Source organism: Oncorhynchus nerka, linkage group LG19, assembly GCF_034236695.1.
Source record: "Oncorhynchus nerka isolate Pitt River linkage group LG19, Oner_Uvic_2.0, whole genome shotgun sequence".
Lineage (NCBI taxonomy): Eukaryota > Metazoa > Chordata > Actinopteri > Salmoniformes > Salmonidae > Oncorhynchus > Oncorhynchus nerka.
In genome coordinates, this window is record NC_088414.1 from 3,914,503 (window position 1) to 3,932,940 (window position 18,438).

Genomic DNA, 18,438 nt, shown 5'->3' on the forward strand with positions numbered 1-18,438 from the left:
ATTAATTGTGTGTCGTCTGCATAGCAATGATAGGAGAGACCATGTGAGGTTATGACAGAGCCAAGTGACTTGGTGTATAGCGAGAATAGGAGAGGGCCTAGAACAGAGCCCTGGGGGACACCAGTGGTGAGAGCACGTGGTGAGGAGACGGATTCTCGCCACGCCACCTGGTAGGAGCGACCTGTCAGGTAGGACGCAATCCAAGCGTGGGCCGCGCCGGAGATGCCCAACTCGGAGAGGGTGGAGAGGAGGATCTGATGGTTCACAGTATCGAAGGCAGCCGATAGGTCTAGAAGGATGAGAGCAGAGAGAGAGAGTTAGCTTTAGCAGTGCGGAGCGCCTCCGTGATACAGAGAAGAGCAGTCTCAGTTGAATGACTAGTCTTGAAACCTGACTGATTTGGATCAAGAAGGTCATTCTGAGAGAGATAGCGGGAGAGCTGGCCAAGGACGGCACGTTCAAGAGTTTTGGAGAGAAAAGAAAGAAGGGATACTGGTCTGTAGTTGTTGACATCGGAGGGATCGAGTGTAGGTTTTTTCAGAAGGGGTGCAACTCTCGCTCTCTTGAAGACGGGAGGGACGTAGCCAGCGGTCAGGGATGAGTTGATGAGTGAGGTAAGGGAGAAGGTCACCGGAGATGGTCTGGAGAAGAGAGGAGGGGATAGGGTCAAGCGGGCAGGTTGTTGGGCGGCCGGCCGTCACAAGACGCGAGATGTCATCTGGAGAGAGAGGGGAGAAAGAGGTCAGAGCACAGGGTAGGGCAGTGTGAGCAGAACCAGCGGTGTCGTTTGACTTAGCAAACGAGGATCGGATGTCGTCGACCTTCTTTTCAAAATGGTTGACGAAGTCATCTGCAGAGAGGGGAGGAGGGGGGGGGGGAGGAGGATTCAAGAGGGAGGAGAAGGTGGCAAAGAGCTTCCTAGGGTTAGAGGCAGATGCTTGGAATTTAGAGTGGTAGAAAGTGGCTTTAGCAGCAGAGACAGAGGAGGAAAATGTAGAGAGGAGGGAGTGAAAGGATGCCAGGTCTGCAGGGAGGCGAGTTTTCCTCCATTTCCGCTCGGCTGCCCGGAGCCCTGTTCTGTTTACTGTGTAAACATAAACAGTTTACACAGGAGACCCACTAGGACAACATACAACATAAACAGTTTACACAGTAGACCCACTAGGACAACATACACAGTTTACACAGTAGACCCACTAGGACAACAAACAACATAAACAGTTTACACAGTAGACCCACTAGGACAACATACAACATAAACAGTTTACACAGGAGACCCACTAGGACAACATACACAGTTTACACAGGAGACCCACTAGGACAACATACACAGTTTACACAGGAGACCCACTAGGACAACATACACAGTTTACACAGTAGACCCACTAGGACAACATACACAGTTTACACAGTAGACCCACTAGGACAACATACACAGTTTACACAGGACACCCACTAGGACAACATACACAGTTTACACAGTAGACCCACTAGGACAACATTTACATTTACATTACATTTACATTTAAGTCATTTAGCAGACGCTCTTATCCAGAGCGACTTACAAATTGGTGCTTTCACCTTATGACATCCAGTGGAACAGCCACTTTACAATAGTGCATCTAGGTCTTTTAAGGGGGGGGAGGGGGAGAAGGATTACTTTATCCTATCCTAGGTATTCCTTAAAGAGGTGGGGTTTCAGGTGTCTCCGGAAGGTGGTGATTGACTCCGCTGTCCTGGCGTCGTGAGGGAGTTTGTTCCACCATTGGGGGGCCAGAGCAGCGAACAGTTTTGACTGGGCTGAGCGGGAACTGTACTTCCTCAGTGGTAGGGAGGCGAGCAGGCCAGAGGTGGATGAACGCAGTGCCCTTGTTTGGGTGTAGGGCCTGATCAGAGCCTGGAGGTAGTGAGGTGCCGTTCCCCTCACAGCTCCGTAGGCAAGCACCATGGTCTTGTAGCGGATGCGAGCTTCAACTGGAAGCCAGTGGAGAGAGCGGAGGAGCGGGGTGACGTGAGAGAACTTGGGAAGGTTGAACACCAGACGGGCTGCGGCGTTCTGGATGAGTTGTAGGGTTTAATGGCACAGGCAGGGAGCCCAGCCAACAGCGAGTTGCAGTAATCCAGACGGGAGATGACAAGTGCCTGGATTAGGACCTGCGCCGCTTCCTGTGTGAGGCAGGGTCGTACTCATGGATGTTGTAGAGCATGAACCTACAGGAACGGGCCACCGCCTTGATGTTATTTGAGAACGACAGGGTGTTGTCCAGGATCACGCCAAGGTTCTTAGCGCTCTGGGACGAGGACACAATGGAGTTGTCAACCGTGATGGCGAGATCATGGAACGGGCAGTCCTTCCCGGGAGGAAGAGCAGCTCCGTCTTGCCGAGGTTCAGCTTGAGGTGATGATCCGTCATCCACACTGATATGTCTGCCAGACATGCAGAGATGCGATTCGCCACCTGGTCGTCAGAAGGGGGAAAGGAGAAGATTAATTGTGTGTCGTCTGCATAGCAATGATAGGAGAGACCATGTGAGGTTATGACAGAGCCAAGTGACTTGGTGTATAGCGAGAATAGGAGAGGGCCTAGAACAGAGCCCTGGGGGACACCAGTGGTGAGAGCACGTGGTGAGAGCACGTGGTGAGGAGACGGATTCTCGCCACGCCACCTGGTAGGAGCGACCTGTCAGGTAGGACGCAATCCAAGCGTGGGCCGCGCCGGAGATGCCCAACTCGGAGAGGGTGGAGAGGAGGATCTGATGGTTCACAGTATCGAAGGCAGCCGATAGGTCTAGAAGGATGAGAGCAGAGGAGAGAGAGTTAGCTTTAGCAGTGCGGAGCGCCTCCGTGATACAGAGAAGAGCAGTCTCAGTTGAATGACTAGTCTTGAAACCTGACTGATTTGGATCAAGAAGGTCATTCTGAGAGAGATAGCGGGAGAGCTGGCCAAGGACGGCACGTTCAAGAGTTTTGGAGAGAAAAGAAAGAAGGGATACTGGTCTGTAGTTGTTGACATCGGAGGGATCGAGTGTAGGTTTTTTCAGAAGGGGTGCAACTCTCGCTCTCTTGAAGACGGGAGGGACGTAGCCAGCGGTCAGGGATGAGTTGATGAGCGAGGTGAGGTAAGGGAGAAGGTCACCGGAGATGGTCTGGAGAAGAGAGGAGGGGATAGGGTCAAGCGGGCAGGTTGTTGGGCGGCCGGCCGTCACAAGACGCGAGATGTCATCTGGAGAGAGAGGGGAGAAAGAGGTCAGAGCACAGGGTAGGGCAGTGTGAGCAGAACCAGCGGTGTCGTTTGACTTAGCAAACGAGGATCGGATGTCGTCGACCTTCTTTTCAAAATGGTTGACGAAGTCATCTGCAGAGAGGGGGAGGAGGGGGAGGGGGAGGAGGATTCAAGAGGGAGGAGAAGGTGGCAAAGAGCTTCCTAGGGTTAGAGGCAGATGCTTGGAATTTAGAGTGGTAGAAAGTGGCTTTAGCAGCAGAGACAGAGGAGGAAAATGTAGAGAGGAGGGAGTGAAAGGATGCCAGGTCTGCAGGGAGGCGAGTTTTCCTCCATTTCCGCTCGGCTGCCCGGAGCCCTGTTCTGTTTACTGTGTAAACATAAACAGTTTACACAGGAGACCCACTAGGACAACATACAACATAAACAGTTTACACAGTAGACCCACTAGGACAACATACAACATAAACAGTTTAAACAGGAGACCCACTAGGACAACATACACAGTTTACACAGGAGACCCACTAGGACAACATAAACAGTTTACACAGGAGACCCACTAGGACAACATACACAGTTTACACAGGAGACCCACTAGGACAACATACACAGTTTACACAGGAGACCCACTAGGACAACATAAACAGTTTACACAGTAGACCCACTAGGACAACATACACAGTTTACACAGAAGACCCACTAGGACAACATAAACAGTTTACACAGGAGACCCACTAGGACAACATAAACAGTTTACACAGTAGACCCACTAGGACAACATACACAGTTTACACAGTAGACCCACTAGGATAACATACACAGTAGACCCACTAGGACAACATACACAGTTTACACAGGAGACCCACTAGGACAACATACAACATACACAGTTTACACAGGAGACCCACTAGGACAACATACACAGTTTACACAGTAGACCCACTAGGACAACATACACAGGAGACCCACTAGGACAACATACAACATAAACAGTTTACACAGGAGACCCACTAGGACAACATACAACATAAACAGTTTACACAGTAGACCCACTAGGACAACATAAACAGTTTACACAGTAGACCCACTAGGACAACATACACAGTTTACACAGGAGACCCACTAGGACAACATACAACATAAACAGTTTTACACAGGAGACCCACTAGGACAACATACACAGTTTACACAGGAGACCCACTAGGACAACATACAACATACACAGTTTACACAGGAGACCCACTAGGACAACATACAACATACACAGTTTACACAGGAGACCCACTAGGACAACATACACAGTTTACACAGGAGACCCACTAGGACAACATACAACAGTTTACACAGTAGACCCACTAGGACAACATACAACATACACAGTTTACACAGTAGACCCACTAGGACAACATACACAGAAGACCCACTAGGACAACATACACAGTTTACACAGTAGACCCACTAGGACAACATACAACATAAACAGTTTACACAGTAGACCCACTAGGACAACATACAACATACACAGTTTACACAGTAGACCCACTAGGACAACATACACAGTTTACACAGTAGACCCACTAGGACAACATACACAGTTTACACAGTAGACCCACTAGGACAACATACAACATACACAGTTTACACAGTAGACCCACTAGGACAACATAAACAGTTTACACAGGAGACCCACTAGGACAACATACACAGTAGACCCACTAGGACAACATAAACAGTTTACACAGGAGACCCACTAGGCCAACATACACAGTTTACACAGTAGACCCACTAGGACAACATAAACAGTTTACACAGGAGACCCACTAGGACAACATACAACATAAACAGTTTACACAGGAGACCCACTAGGACAACATACAACATACACAGTTTACACAGGAGACCCACTAGGACAACATACACAGTTTACACAGGAGACCCACTAGGACAACATACAACATACACAGTTTACACAGGAGACCCACTAGGACAACATACACAGTTTACACAGGAGACCCACTAGGACAACATACACAGTAGACCCACTAGGACAACATACACAGTTTACACAGGAGACCCACTAGGACAACATACACAGTTTACACAGTAGACCCACTAGGACAACATACAACATAAACAGTTTTACACAGGAGACCCACTAGGACAACATACACAGTAGACCCACTAGGACAACATACACAGTTTACACAGGAGACCCACTAGGACAACATACACAGTTTACACAGTAGACCCACTAGGACAACATACAACATAAACAGTTTTACACAGGAGACCCACTAGGACAACATACAACATACACAGTTTACACACGAGACCCACTAGGACAACATACACAGTTTACACAGGAGACCCACTAGGACAACATACAACATAAACAGTTTACACAGTAGACCCACTAGGACAACATACACAGGAGACCCACTAGGACAATATACAACATAAACAGTTTACACAGGAGACCCACTAGGCCAACATACACAGTTTACACAGTAGACCCACTAGGACAACATAAACAGTTTACACAGGAGACCCACTAGGACAACATACACAGTAGACCCACTAGGACAACATAAACAGTTTACACAGGAGACCCACTAGGCCAACATACACAGTTTACACAGGAGACCCACTAGGACAACATACAACATAAACAGTTTACACAGGAGACCCACTAGGACAACATACACAGTTTACACAGGAGACCCACTAGGACAACATACAACATACACAGTTTACACAGGAGACCCACTAGGACAACATACAACATACACAGTTTACACAGGAGACCCACTAGGACAACATACAACATACACAGTTTACACAGGAGACCCACTAGGACAACATACACAGTTTACACAGGAGACCCACTAGGACAACATACACAGTAGACCCACTAGGACAACATACACAGTTTACACAGGAGACCCACTAGGACAACATACACAGTTTACACAGTAGACCCACTAGGACAACATACAACATACACAGTTTACACAGGAGACCCACTAGGACAACATACACAGTTTACACAGGAGACCCACTAGGACAACATACACAGTTTACACAGGAGACCCACTAGGACAACATACAACATAAACAGTTTACACAGTAGACCCACTAGGACAACATACACAGGAGACCCACTAGGACAACATACAACATAAACAGTTTACACAGTAGACCCACTAGGACAACATAAACAGTTTACACAGTAGACCCACTAGGATAACATACGACATACACAGTTTACACAGGAGACCCACTAGGACAACATACACAGTTTACACAGGAGACCCACTAGGACAACATACAACATACACAGTTTACACAGTAGACCCACTAGGACAACATACAACATACACAGTTTACACAGGAGACCCACTAGGACAACATACAACATAAACAGTTTACACAGTAGACCCACTAGGACAACATAAACAGTTTACACAGTAGACCCACTAGGACAACATACAACATACACAGTTTACACAGGAGACCCACTAGGACAACATACACAGTTTACACAGGAGACCCACTAGGACAACATACACAGTTTACACAGTAGACCCACTAGGACAACATACACAGGAGACCCACTAGGACAACATACAACATAAACAGTTTACACAGGAGACCCACTAGGACAACATACAACATAAACAGTTTACACAGTAGACCCACTAGGACAACATAAACAGTTTACACAGTAGACCCACTAGGACAACATACAACATACACAGTTTACACAGGAGACCCACTAGGACAACATACACAGTTTACACAGGAGACCCACTAGGACAACATACACAGTTTACACAGTAGACCCACTAGGACAACATACAACATAAACAGTTTACACAGTAGACCCACTAGGACAACATACAACATAAACAGTTTACACAGGAGACCCACTAGGCCAACATACACAGTAGACCCACTAGGACAACATAAACAGTTTACACAGTAGACCCACTAGGACAACATAAACAGTTTACACAGTAGACCCACTAGGACAACATACACAGTTTACACAGGAGACCCACTAGGACAACATACACAGTTTACACAGTAGACCCACTAGGACAACATACAACATAAACAGTTTACACAGGAGACCCACTAGGCCAACATACACAGTTTACACAGTAGACCCACTAGGACAACATAAACAGTTTACACAGGAGACCCACTAGGACAACATACACAGTAGACCCACTAGGACAACATAAACAGTTTACACAGGAGACCCACTAGGCCAACATACACAGTTTACACAGTAGACCCACTAGGACAACATAAACAGTTTACACAGGAGACCCACTAGGACAACATACAACATAAACAGTTTACACAGGAGACCCACTAGGACAACATACACAGTTTACACAGGAGACCCACTAGGACAACATACAACATACACAGTTTACATAGGAGACCCACTAGGACAACATACACAGTTTACACAGGAGACCCACTAGGACAACATACACAGTTTACACAGGAGACCCACTAGGACAACATACAACATAAACAGTTTACACAGTAGACCCACTAGGACAACATACACAGGAGACCCACTAGGACAACATACAACATAAACAGTTTACACAGTAGACCCACTAGGACAACATAAACAGTTTACACAGTAGACCCACTAGGATAACATACAACATACACAGTTTACACAGGAGACCCACTAGGACAACATACAACATACACAGTTTACACAGGAGACCCACTAGGACAACATACACAGTAGACCCACTAGGACAACATACAACATACACAGTTTACACAGGAGACCCACTAGGACAACATACAACATAAACAGTTTACACAGTAGACCCACTAGGACAACATAAACAGTTTACACAGTAGACCCACTAGGACAACATACACAGTTTACACAGGAGACCCACTAGGACAACATACAACATACACAGTTTACACAGGAGACCCACTAGGACAACATACACAGTTTACACAGTAGACCCACTAGGACAACATACACAGGAGACCCACTAGGACAACATACAACATAAACAGTTTACACAGTAGACCCACTAGGACAACATAAACAGTTTACACAGTAGACCCACTAGGACAACATACACAGTTTACACAGGAGACCCACTAGGACAACATACACAGTTTACACAGTAGACCCACTAGGACAACATACAACATAAACAGTTTACACAGGAGACCCACTAGGCCAACATACACAGTTTACACAGTAGACCCACTTGGACAACATAAACAGTTTACACAGGAGACCCACTAGGACAACATACACAGTAGACCCACTAGGACAACATAAACAGTTTACACAGTAGACCCACTAGGACAACATAAACAGTTTACACAGTAGACCCACTAGGACAACATACACAGTTTACACAGGAGACCCACTAGGACAACATACACAGTTTACACAGTAGACCCACTAGGACAACATACAACATAAACAGTTTACACAGGAGACCCACTAGGACAACATAAACAGTTTACACAGTAGACCCACTAGGACAACATACAACATAAACAGTTTACACAGGAGACCCACTAGGCCAACATACACAGTTTACACAGTAGACCCACTTGGACAACATAAACAGTTTACACAGGAGACCCACTAGGACAACATACACAGTAGACCCACTAGGACAACATAAACAGTTTACACAGTAGACCCACTAGGACAACATAAACAGTTTACACAGTAGACCCACTAGGACAACATACACAGTTTACACAGGAGACCCACTAGGACAACATACACAGTTTACACAGTAGACCCACTAGGACAACATAAACAGTTTACACAGGAGACCCACTAGGACAACATACAACATAAACAGTTTTACACAGGAGACCCACTAGGACAACATACACAGGAGACCCACTAGGACAACATACACAGTAGACCCACTAGGACAACATACACAGTTTACACAGGAGACCCACTAGGACAACATACACAGTAGACCCACTAGGACAACATACAACATACACAGTTTACACAGTAGACCCACTAGGACAACATACAACATAAACAGTTTTACACAGGAGACCCACTAGGACAACATACACAGTTTACACAGGAGACCCACTAGGACAACATACACAGTAGACCCACTAGGACAACTTACAACATACACAGTTTACACAGTAGACCCACTAGGACAACATACACAGTTTACACAGGAGACCCACTAGGACAACATACACAGTTTACACAGGAGACCCACTAGGACAACATACACAGTTTACACAGGAGACCCACTAGGACAACATACAACATAAACAGTTTACACAGTAGACCCACTAGGACAACATACACAGTAGACCCACTAGGACAACATACACAGTTTACACAGGAGACCCACTAGGACAACATACAACATACACAGTTTACACAGGAGACCCACTAGGACAACATAAACAGTTTACACAGGAGACCCACTAGGACAACATACAACATACACAGGAGACCCACTAGGACAACATACACAGTTTACACAGGAGACCCACTAGGACAACATACACAGTTTACACAGGAGACCCACTAGGACAACATACACAGTTTACACAGTAGACCCACTAGGACAACATACACAGTAGACCCACTAGGACAACATACACAGTTTACACAGGAGACCCACTAGGACAACATACAACATACACAGTTTACACAGGAGACCCACTAGGACAACATAAACAGTTTACACAGGAGACCCACTAGGACAACATACAACATACACAGGAGACCCACTAGGACAACATACACAGTTTACACAGTAGACCCACTAGGACAACATACAACATAAACAGTTTTACACAGGAGACCCACTAGGACAACATACAACATACACAGGAGACCCACTAGGACAACATACACAGTTTACACAGGAGACCCACTAGGACAACATACACAGTTTACACAGGAGACCCACTAGGACAACATACACAGTAGACCCACTAGGACAACATACAACATACACAGTTTACACAGTAGACCCACTAGGACAACATACACAGTTTACACAGGAGACCCACTAGGACAACATACACAGTTTACACAGGAGACCCACTAGGACAACATACACAGTTTACACAGGAGACCCACTAGGACAACATACAACATAAACAGTTTACACAGTAGACCCACTAGGACAACATACACAGTAGACCCACTAGGACAACATACACAGTTTACACAGGAGACCCACTAGGACAACATACAACATACACAGTTTACACAGGAGACCCACTAGGACAACATAAACAGTTTACACAGGAGACCCACTAGGACAACATACAACATACACAGGAGACCCACTAGGACAACATAAACAGTTTACACAGGAGACCCACTAGGACAACATACAACATAAACAGTTTACACAGTAGACCCACTAGGACAACATACACAGTTTACACAGGAGACCCACTAGGACAACATACAACATACACAGTTTACACAGGAGACCCACTAGGACAACATACACAGTTTACACAGTAGACCCACTAGGACAACATAAACAGTTTACACAGGAGACCCACTAGGACAACATACAACATAAACAGTTTACACAGGAGACCCACTAGGACAACATACACAGGAGACCCACTAGGACAACATAGTAATAGTCTGTCACAGGAGACCCACTAGGCCAACATAGTAATTGTCTGTCACAGGAGACTTCCTTACAGCTTGGGAACGAGGATACACAAATAAACAGGAGAATAACGTCATACACGACCGCGAGAGCGATAGAGCAGGACTTCCCCAGCAGAGTTGGGGGACTCCGATCATGCAGACTCGCCACCCGGCATTGATGGCAGTAGTTCATAACATCATAAAGTTCACACAGCAGCATTATGGAGAATCGAGCCTCTGCCTCCCTGTAGTTGACTCTCAAAGAAGTAGCTAGTCAGCGCTGTCTTTCTCTGTCCGGCCGGCTATTCACAGTTCCAACGTCATCTATGTATTCGTCTTGTAACAAGTATGAAAGTATATGTAACAGCCACATTACTATGTATTCACCCCCTCCCATGTCCCCCCCCCCCCTCTGCAGGTTTGTGGTGTCCTGTATCCCCAGCTGGTTTTGGGGTCCTATGGTCACACTGGAGGATTGCCTCGCCGCCTTCTTCGCCGCTGATGAGCTCAAAGGTAAACTAGTCACGATAAAGTTGTTGTCTAATAAGATGCCTAGATTTCAGCTGTACGATCCATTCATAATCAGAAGATGAAATAAATGGTCAGTCATTTCTTCATTCATTGGTTTGCAGGGGACAACATGTACAGCTGTGAAAGGTGTAAAAAGTAAGTATTTGTGGAATTTGTTGATCATTTTAGCATTAGAAGATCAATATGTCTAGTTGGTAAAACAACACTACATACATTTTGAATAATTTTTCACTTACCTTCCAGATTGAGAAATGGTGTAAAATATTGCAAAGTACTTCGGCTACCTGAGGTAACGGCTTCTATTATATCATACTTTGACATCCTGCATAGAAGATAAAACTACCTTATCAAAATGATTGAAGATGCCTAAGTTGTGACATTTCCTTTTTTATTATGAAACATTTTCTTTCCGGAAATCTATAGGGTGGTTCTATCTATAGGGTCGTATAGGGTGGTTCTATCTATAGGGTGGTTCTATCTATAGGGTCGTATAGGGTGGTTCTGTCTATAGGGTCGTATAGGGTGGTTCTATCTATAGGGTCGTATAGGGTGGTTCTATCTATAGGGTCGTATAGGGTGGTTCTATCTATAGGGTCGTATAGGGTGGTTCTATCTATAGGGTGGTTCTATCTATAGGGTCGTATAGGGTGGTTCTGTCTATAGGGTCGTAGAGCGTGGTTCTATCTATAGGGTCGTATAGGGTGGTTCTATCTATAGGTGGGTCTATCTATAGGGTGGTTCTATCTATAGGGTCGTATAGGGTGGTTCTATCTTTAGGGTGGTTCTATCTATAGGGTCGTATAGGGTGGTTCTGTCTATAGGGTCGTAGAGCGTGGTTCTATCTATAGGGTCGTATAGGGTGGTTCTATCTATAGGGTCGTATAGGGTGGTTCTATCTATAGGGTGGTTCTATCTATAGGGTCGTATAGGGTGGTTCTATCTATAGGGTGGTTCTATCTATAGGGTGGTTCTATCTATAGGGTGGTTCTATCTATAGGGTGGTTCTATCTATAGGGTCGTATAGGGTGGTTCTATCTATAGGGTCGTATAGGGTGGTTCTATCTATAGGGTCGTATAGGGTGGTTCTATCTATAGGGTCGTATAGGGTGGTTCTATCTATAGGGTGGTTCTATCTATAGGGTCGTATAGGGTGGTTCTGTCTATAGGGTCGTAGAGCGTGGTTCTATCTATAGGGTCGTATAGGGTGGTTCTATCTATAGGGTCGTACAGGGTGGTTCTATCTATAGGGTGGTTCTATCTATAGGGTCGTATAGGGTGGTTCTGTCTATAGGGTCTTAGAGCGTGGTTCTATCTATAGGGTCGTATAGGGTGGTTCTATCTATAGGGTGGTTCTATCTATAGGGTCGTATAGGGTGGTTCTGTCTATAGGGTCGTAGAGCGTGGTTCTATCTATAGGGTCGTATAGGGTGGTTCTATCTATAGGGTCGTATAGGGTGGTTCTATCTATAGGGTCGTATAGGGTGGTTCTATCTATAGGGTCGTATAGGGTGGTTCTATCTTTAGGGTGGTTCTATCTATAGGGTCGTATAGGGTGGTTCTGTCTATAGGGTCGTAGAGCGTGGTTCTATCTATAGGGTCGTATAGGGTGGTTCTATCTATAGGGTCGTATAGGGTGGTTCTATCTATAGGGTGGTTCTATCTATAGGGTCGTATAGGGTGGTTCTGTCTATAGGGTCGTATAGGGTGGTTCTATCTATAGGGTGGTTCTATCTATAGGGTCGTATAGGGTGGTTCTGTCTATAGGGTCGTAGAGCGTGGTTCTATCTATAGGGTCGTATAGGGTGGTTCTATCTATAGGGTCGTATAGGGTGGTTCTATCTATAGGGTGGTTCTATCTATAGGGTCGTATAGGGTGGTTCTGTCTATAGGGTCGTAGAGCGTGGTTCTATCTATAGGGTCGTATAGGGTGGTTCTATCTATAGGGTCGTATAGGGTGGTTCTATCTATAGGGTCGTAGAGCGTGGTTCTATCTATAGGGTCGTATAGGGTGGTTCTATCTATAGGGTCGTATAGGGTGGTTCTATCTATAGGGTGGTTCTATCTATAGGGTCGTATAGGGTGGTTCTGTCTATAGGGTCGTAGAGCGTGGTTCTATCTATAGGGTCGTATAGGGTGGTTCTATCTATAGGGTGGTTCTATCTATAGGGTCGTATAGGGTGGTTCTGTCTATAGGGTCGTAGAGCGTGGTTCTATCTATAGGGTCATATAGGGTGGTTCTATCTATAGGGTGGTTCTATCTATAGGGTCGTATAGGTGGTTCTGTCTATAGGGTCGTTCTAGAGCGTGGCTCTATCTATAGGGTCGTATAGGGTGGTTCTATCTATAGGGTCGTATAGGGTGGTTCTATCTATAGGGTCGTACAGGGTGGTTCTATCTATAGGGTCGTATAGGGTGGTTCTATCTTTAGGGTGGTTCTATCTATAGGGTCGTATAGGGTGGTTCTGTCTATAGGGTCGTAGAGCGTGGTTCTATCTATAGGGTCGTATAGGGTGGTTCTATCTATAGGGTCGTATAGGGTGGTTCTATCTATAGGGTGGTTCTATCTATAGGGTCGTATAGGGTGGTTCTGTCTATAGGGTCGTAGAGCGTGGTTCTATCTATAGGGTCGTATAGGGTGGTTCTATCTATAGGGTCGTATAGGGTGGTTCTATCTATAGGGTCGTAGAGCGTGGTTCTATCTATAGGGTCGTATAGGGTGGTTCTATCTATAGGGTCGTAGAGCGTGGTTCTATCTATAGGGTCGTATAGGGTGGTTCTATCTATAGGGTGGTTCTATCTATAGGGTCGTATAGGGTGGTTCTGTCTATAGGGTCGTAGAGCGTGGTTCTATCTATAGGGTCGTATAGGGTGGTTCTATCTATAGGGTCGTATAGGGTGGTTCTATCTATAGGGTCGTATAGGGTGGTTCTATCTATAGGGTCGTATAGGGTGGTTCTATCTTTAGGGTGGTTCTATCTATAGGGTCGTATAGGGTGGTTCTGTCTATAGGGTCGTAGAGCGTGGTTCTATCTATAGGGTCGTATAGGGTGGTTCTATCTATAGGGTCGTATAGGGTGGTTCTATCTATAGGGTGGTTCTATCTATAGGGTCGTATAGGGTGGTTCTATCTATAGGGTGGTTCTATCTATAGGGTGGTTCTATCTATAGGGTGGTTCTATCTATAGGGTCGTATAGGGTGGTTCTATCTATAGGGTCGTATAGGGTGGTTCTATCTATAGGGTCGTATAGGGTGGTATAGGGTGGTTCTATCTATAGGGTCGTATAGGGTGGTTCTATCTATAGGGTGGTTCTATCTATAGGGTCGTATAGGGTGGTTCTGTCTATAGGGTCGTATAGGGTGGTTCTATCTATAGGGTCGTATAGGGTGGTTCTATCTATAGGGTCGTATAGGGTGGTTCTATCTATAGGGTCGTACAGGGTGGTTCTATCTATAGGGTGGTCCTATCTATAGGGTCGTATAGGGTGGTTCTGTCTATAGGGTCTTAGAGCGTGGTTCTATCTATAGGGTGGTTCTATCTATAGGGTCGTATAGGGTGGTTCTGTCTATAGGGTCGTAGAGCGTGGTTCTATCTATAGGGTCGTATAGGGTGGTTCTATCTATAGGGTCGTATAGGGTGGTTCTATCTATAGGGTCGTATAGGGTGGTTCTATCTATAGGGTCGTATAGGGTGGTTCTATCTTTAGGGTGGTTCTATCTATAGGGTCGTATAGGGTGGTTCTGTCTATAGGGTCGTAGAGCGTGGTTCTATCTATAGGGTCGTATAGGGTGGTTCTATCTATAGGGTGGTTCTATCTATAGGGTCGTATAGGGTGGTTCTGTCTATAGGGTCGTATAGGGTGGTTCTATCTATAGGGTGGTTCTATCTATAGGGTCGTATAGGGTGGTTCTGTATAGGGTCGTAGAGCGTGGTTCTATCTATAGGGTCGTATAGGGTGGTTCTATCTATAGGGTCGTATAGGGTGGTTCTATCTATAGGGTGGTTCTATCTATAGGGTCGTATAGGGTGGTTCTGTCTATAGGGTCGTAGAGCGTGGTTCTATCTATAGGGTCGTATAGGGTGGTTCTATCTATAGGGTCGTATAGGGTGGTTCTATCTATAGGGTCGTAGAGCGTGGTTCTATCTATAGGGTCGTATAGGGTGGTTCTATCTATAGGGTCGTATAGGGTGGTTCTATCTATAGGGTGGTTCTATCTATAGGGTCGTATAGGGTGGTTCTATCTATAGGGTGGTTCTATCTATAGGGTCGTATAGGGTGGTTCTGTCTATAGGGTCGTAGAGCGTGGTTCTATCTATAGGGTCGTATAGTGTGGTTCTATCTATAGGGTCGTATAGGGTGGTTCTATCTATAGGGTCGTATAGGGTGGTTCTATCTATAGGGTCGTATAGGGTGGTTCTATCTTTAGGGTGGTTCTATCTATAGGGTCGTATAGGGTGGTTCTGTCTATAGGGTCGTAGAGCGTGGCTCTATCTATAGGGTCGTATAGGGTGGTTCTATCTATAGGGTCGTATAGGGTGGTTCTATCTATAGGGTGGTTCTATCTATAGGGTCGTATAGGGTGGTTCTGTCTATAGGGTCGTATAGGGTGGTTCTATCTATAGGGTCGTACAGGGTGGTTCTATCTATAGGGTGGTTCTATCTATAGGGTCGTATAGGGTGGTTCTGTCTATAGGGTCGTAGAGCGTGGTTCTATCTATAGGGTGGTTCTATCTATAGGGTCGTATAGGGTGGTTCTATCTATAGGGTGGTTCTATCTATAGGGTCGTATAGGGTGGTTCTGTCTATAGGGTCGTAGAGCGTGGTTCTATCTATAGGGTCGTATAGGGTGGTTCTATCTATAGGGTCGTATAGGGTGGTTCTATCTATAGGGTCGTAGAGCGTGGTTCTATCTATAGGGTCGTATAGGGTGGTTCTATCTATAGGGTCGTATAGGGTGGTTCTATCTATAGGGTGGTTCTATCTATAGGGTCGTATAGGGTGGTTCTGTCTATAGGGTCGTATAGGGTGGTTCTATCTATAGGGTCGTATAGGGTGGTTCTATCTATAGGGTTGTATAGGGTGGTTCTATCTATAGGGTCGTATAGGGTGGTTCTATCTATAGGGTGGTTCTATCTATAGGGTCGTATAGGGTGGTTCTGTCTATAGGGTCGTAGAGCGTGGTTCTATCTATAGGGTCGTATAGGGTGGTTCTATCTATAGGGTCGTATAGGGTGGTTCCACTTGATTTCAATCACATTCTGACTGCACCCCTTTTGAACAACACTTTCCATACGTATTTGCCTATGGTAGAAGTGGTCAGAAAGTGACATTTTGGACCTGAATGTCCAAACATTCAGGGGATAGAGGTGCTCAAAGTAAATCCATTTTTTCATACCCCAACATACCATAAGACATCCATGTCTTCATCACTGGAACATATTAATGATTGAATTTGATATTATTTAAAAGCTTACAAACAGGGTTGTCAAACTATTTGATAATTTCTTGAAATGTTTTTTTAACCCTCAAGCTGCTGAGATATTTTAGATACATCAATTATCAACATTTTGATCCCAGAAGAAACTATTGAAAAAAAGCAACAATCAAAGCAAAATATCTGCTTATTTCTTATCAAAACTGCATTAGACATGTAGTTAATGTTGTCTAAAATAAGAAATAACCAAAACAGACTGTTATTTTTGTAAACTTACACTTAATTTGCATTCCCTGTGGAACTGAAATATTCATTTTCCCTTTATATAATGTGCAGCTTTTTTCCAAAGTACAAACCACATTAGTGCTAAAAAGCTAGTTTACCATAATTTGATTCTGGTATCATTTTAATTAGCGGAATTTTTAAGTAAATATTCATTTTGTAATTTAAAGGGGCAGTACACCAAATGTACTGAAATGTACTTAATTTTATTGACAAAAAGTGATTTATTCATCCATTGATCCTGAGAGACTTTGACCAAAAATGTGGCTTAGTTTTTATTTATTTATATACCCCACAGTCAGCATTAGCATCGCTGTTAATGAAAAATTGGGAGTGGCAGGCAGTGTTGCCAACTAATTTTCAGGGGAAGTTGCTAGAGGAAATGTTGCTAAATGACGTTGTGATGTAATTGCGTGATGACGTCATTACGTAATAACGTAAAACTGCGTCATTACGTAGAATACACAATGACGTTGATCAAATTGACTGGCCATCTCGTTGAAAAATATGTTTTGACATTTGTTAGTTTAGATTGCTTTGTTTATTATCACATTTTTATTTGTAAAAGTAATATAAACACAACACATTTTATATGATCAGATTTTTAAAAATACAACACATTGAATTATTGAACAATTACATTTTATTTATTTTCTTTTTAACTAGTAAACCTACACATTCTGAACAATTATAGTTTTAAGCAGTGTATTGGTAGTTAACTTCTTACGGCTGAAACGGGATCGAGTTAACGGGTTAATACAAATTATTTACTTTTTTTTTACCTTTTAACATAAATTGTCAAAAAATGCATCAACTCTTTAATTTTCGTATCTTTTGTAATTTAGACCTTAATTTACATAATCTGAGGTGTTTGTGTGTTGCCCGCCATCGGTTGAGACACAGCTTCAATAGAGGGTGGATGTCATTTCAATCATAGAAAGTAAGGCCTCCCGAGTGGCGCAAGGCATCGCAGTTGCTAGCTGTGCCACTGGAGATCCTGGTTCTAGTCCAGGCTCTGGCGTAGCCGGCTGTGACCGGGAGACCCCATGGGGCGGCGTACAATTGGCCGAGCGTCGTTAGGGGAGGGCTTGGCCGGCAGGAATGTACTTGTCCCATTGCGCTCTAGCGACTCGGGCCGGGCACACGCACACTGACACGGTCACCAGGTGTATGGTGTTTCCCCTGCTTTCCGGTTCAGCGGGCATTGTGTCAAGAAGCGGTTTGGTTGAGTCGTGTTTCGGAGGACGCGTGGGTCTCGACCTTTGCCTCTCCTCAGTCCGTATGGGAGTT

General features: G+C 44.8%; 1 protein-coding gene across 7 annotated transcripts in view; it reads left to right on the plus strand.

Moving 5' to 3' along the window:
* LOC115147111 (ubiquitin carboxyl-terminal hydrolase 20-like) overlaps nt 1–18,438 on the plus strand; it is a 71,645-nt gene that overhangs the window by 10,617 nt on the left and 42,590 nt on the right. For all 7 annotated transcript variants that reach the window (XM_065004629.1, XM_065004626.1, XM_065004627.1 and 4 more), the window contains exons 14-16: nt 11,320–11,414; nt 11,534–11,567; nt 11,676–11,721. In XM_065004629.1, coding sequence (XP_064860701.1) covers nt 11,320–11,414; nt 11,534–11,567; nt 11,676–11,721 — 175 coding nt within the window. The remainder of the gene's footprint in view (nt 1–11,319; nt 11,415–11,533; nt 11,568–11,675; nt 11,722–18,438) is intronic.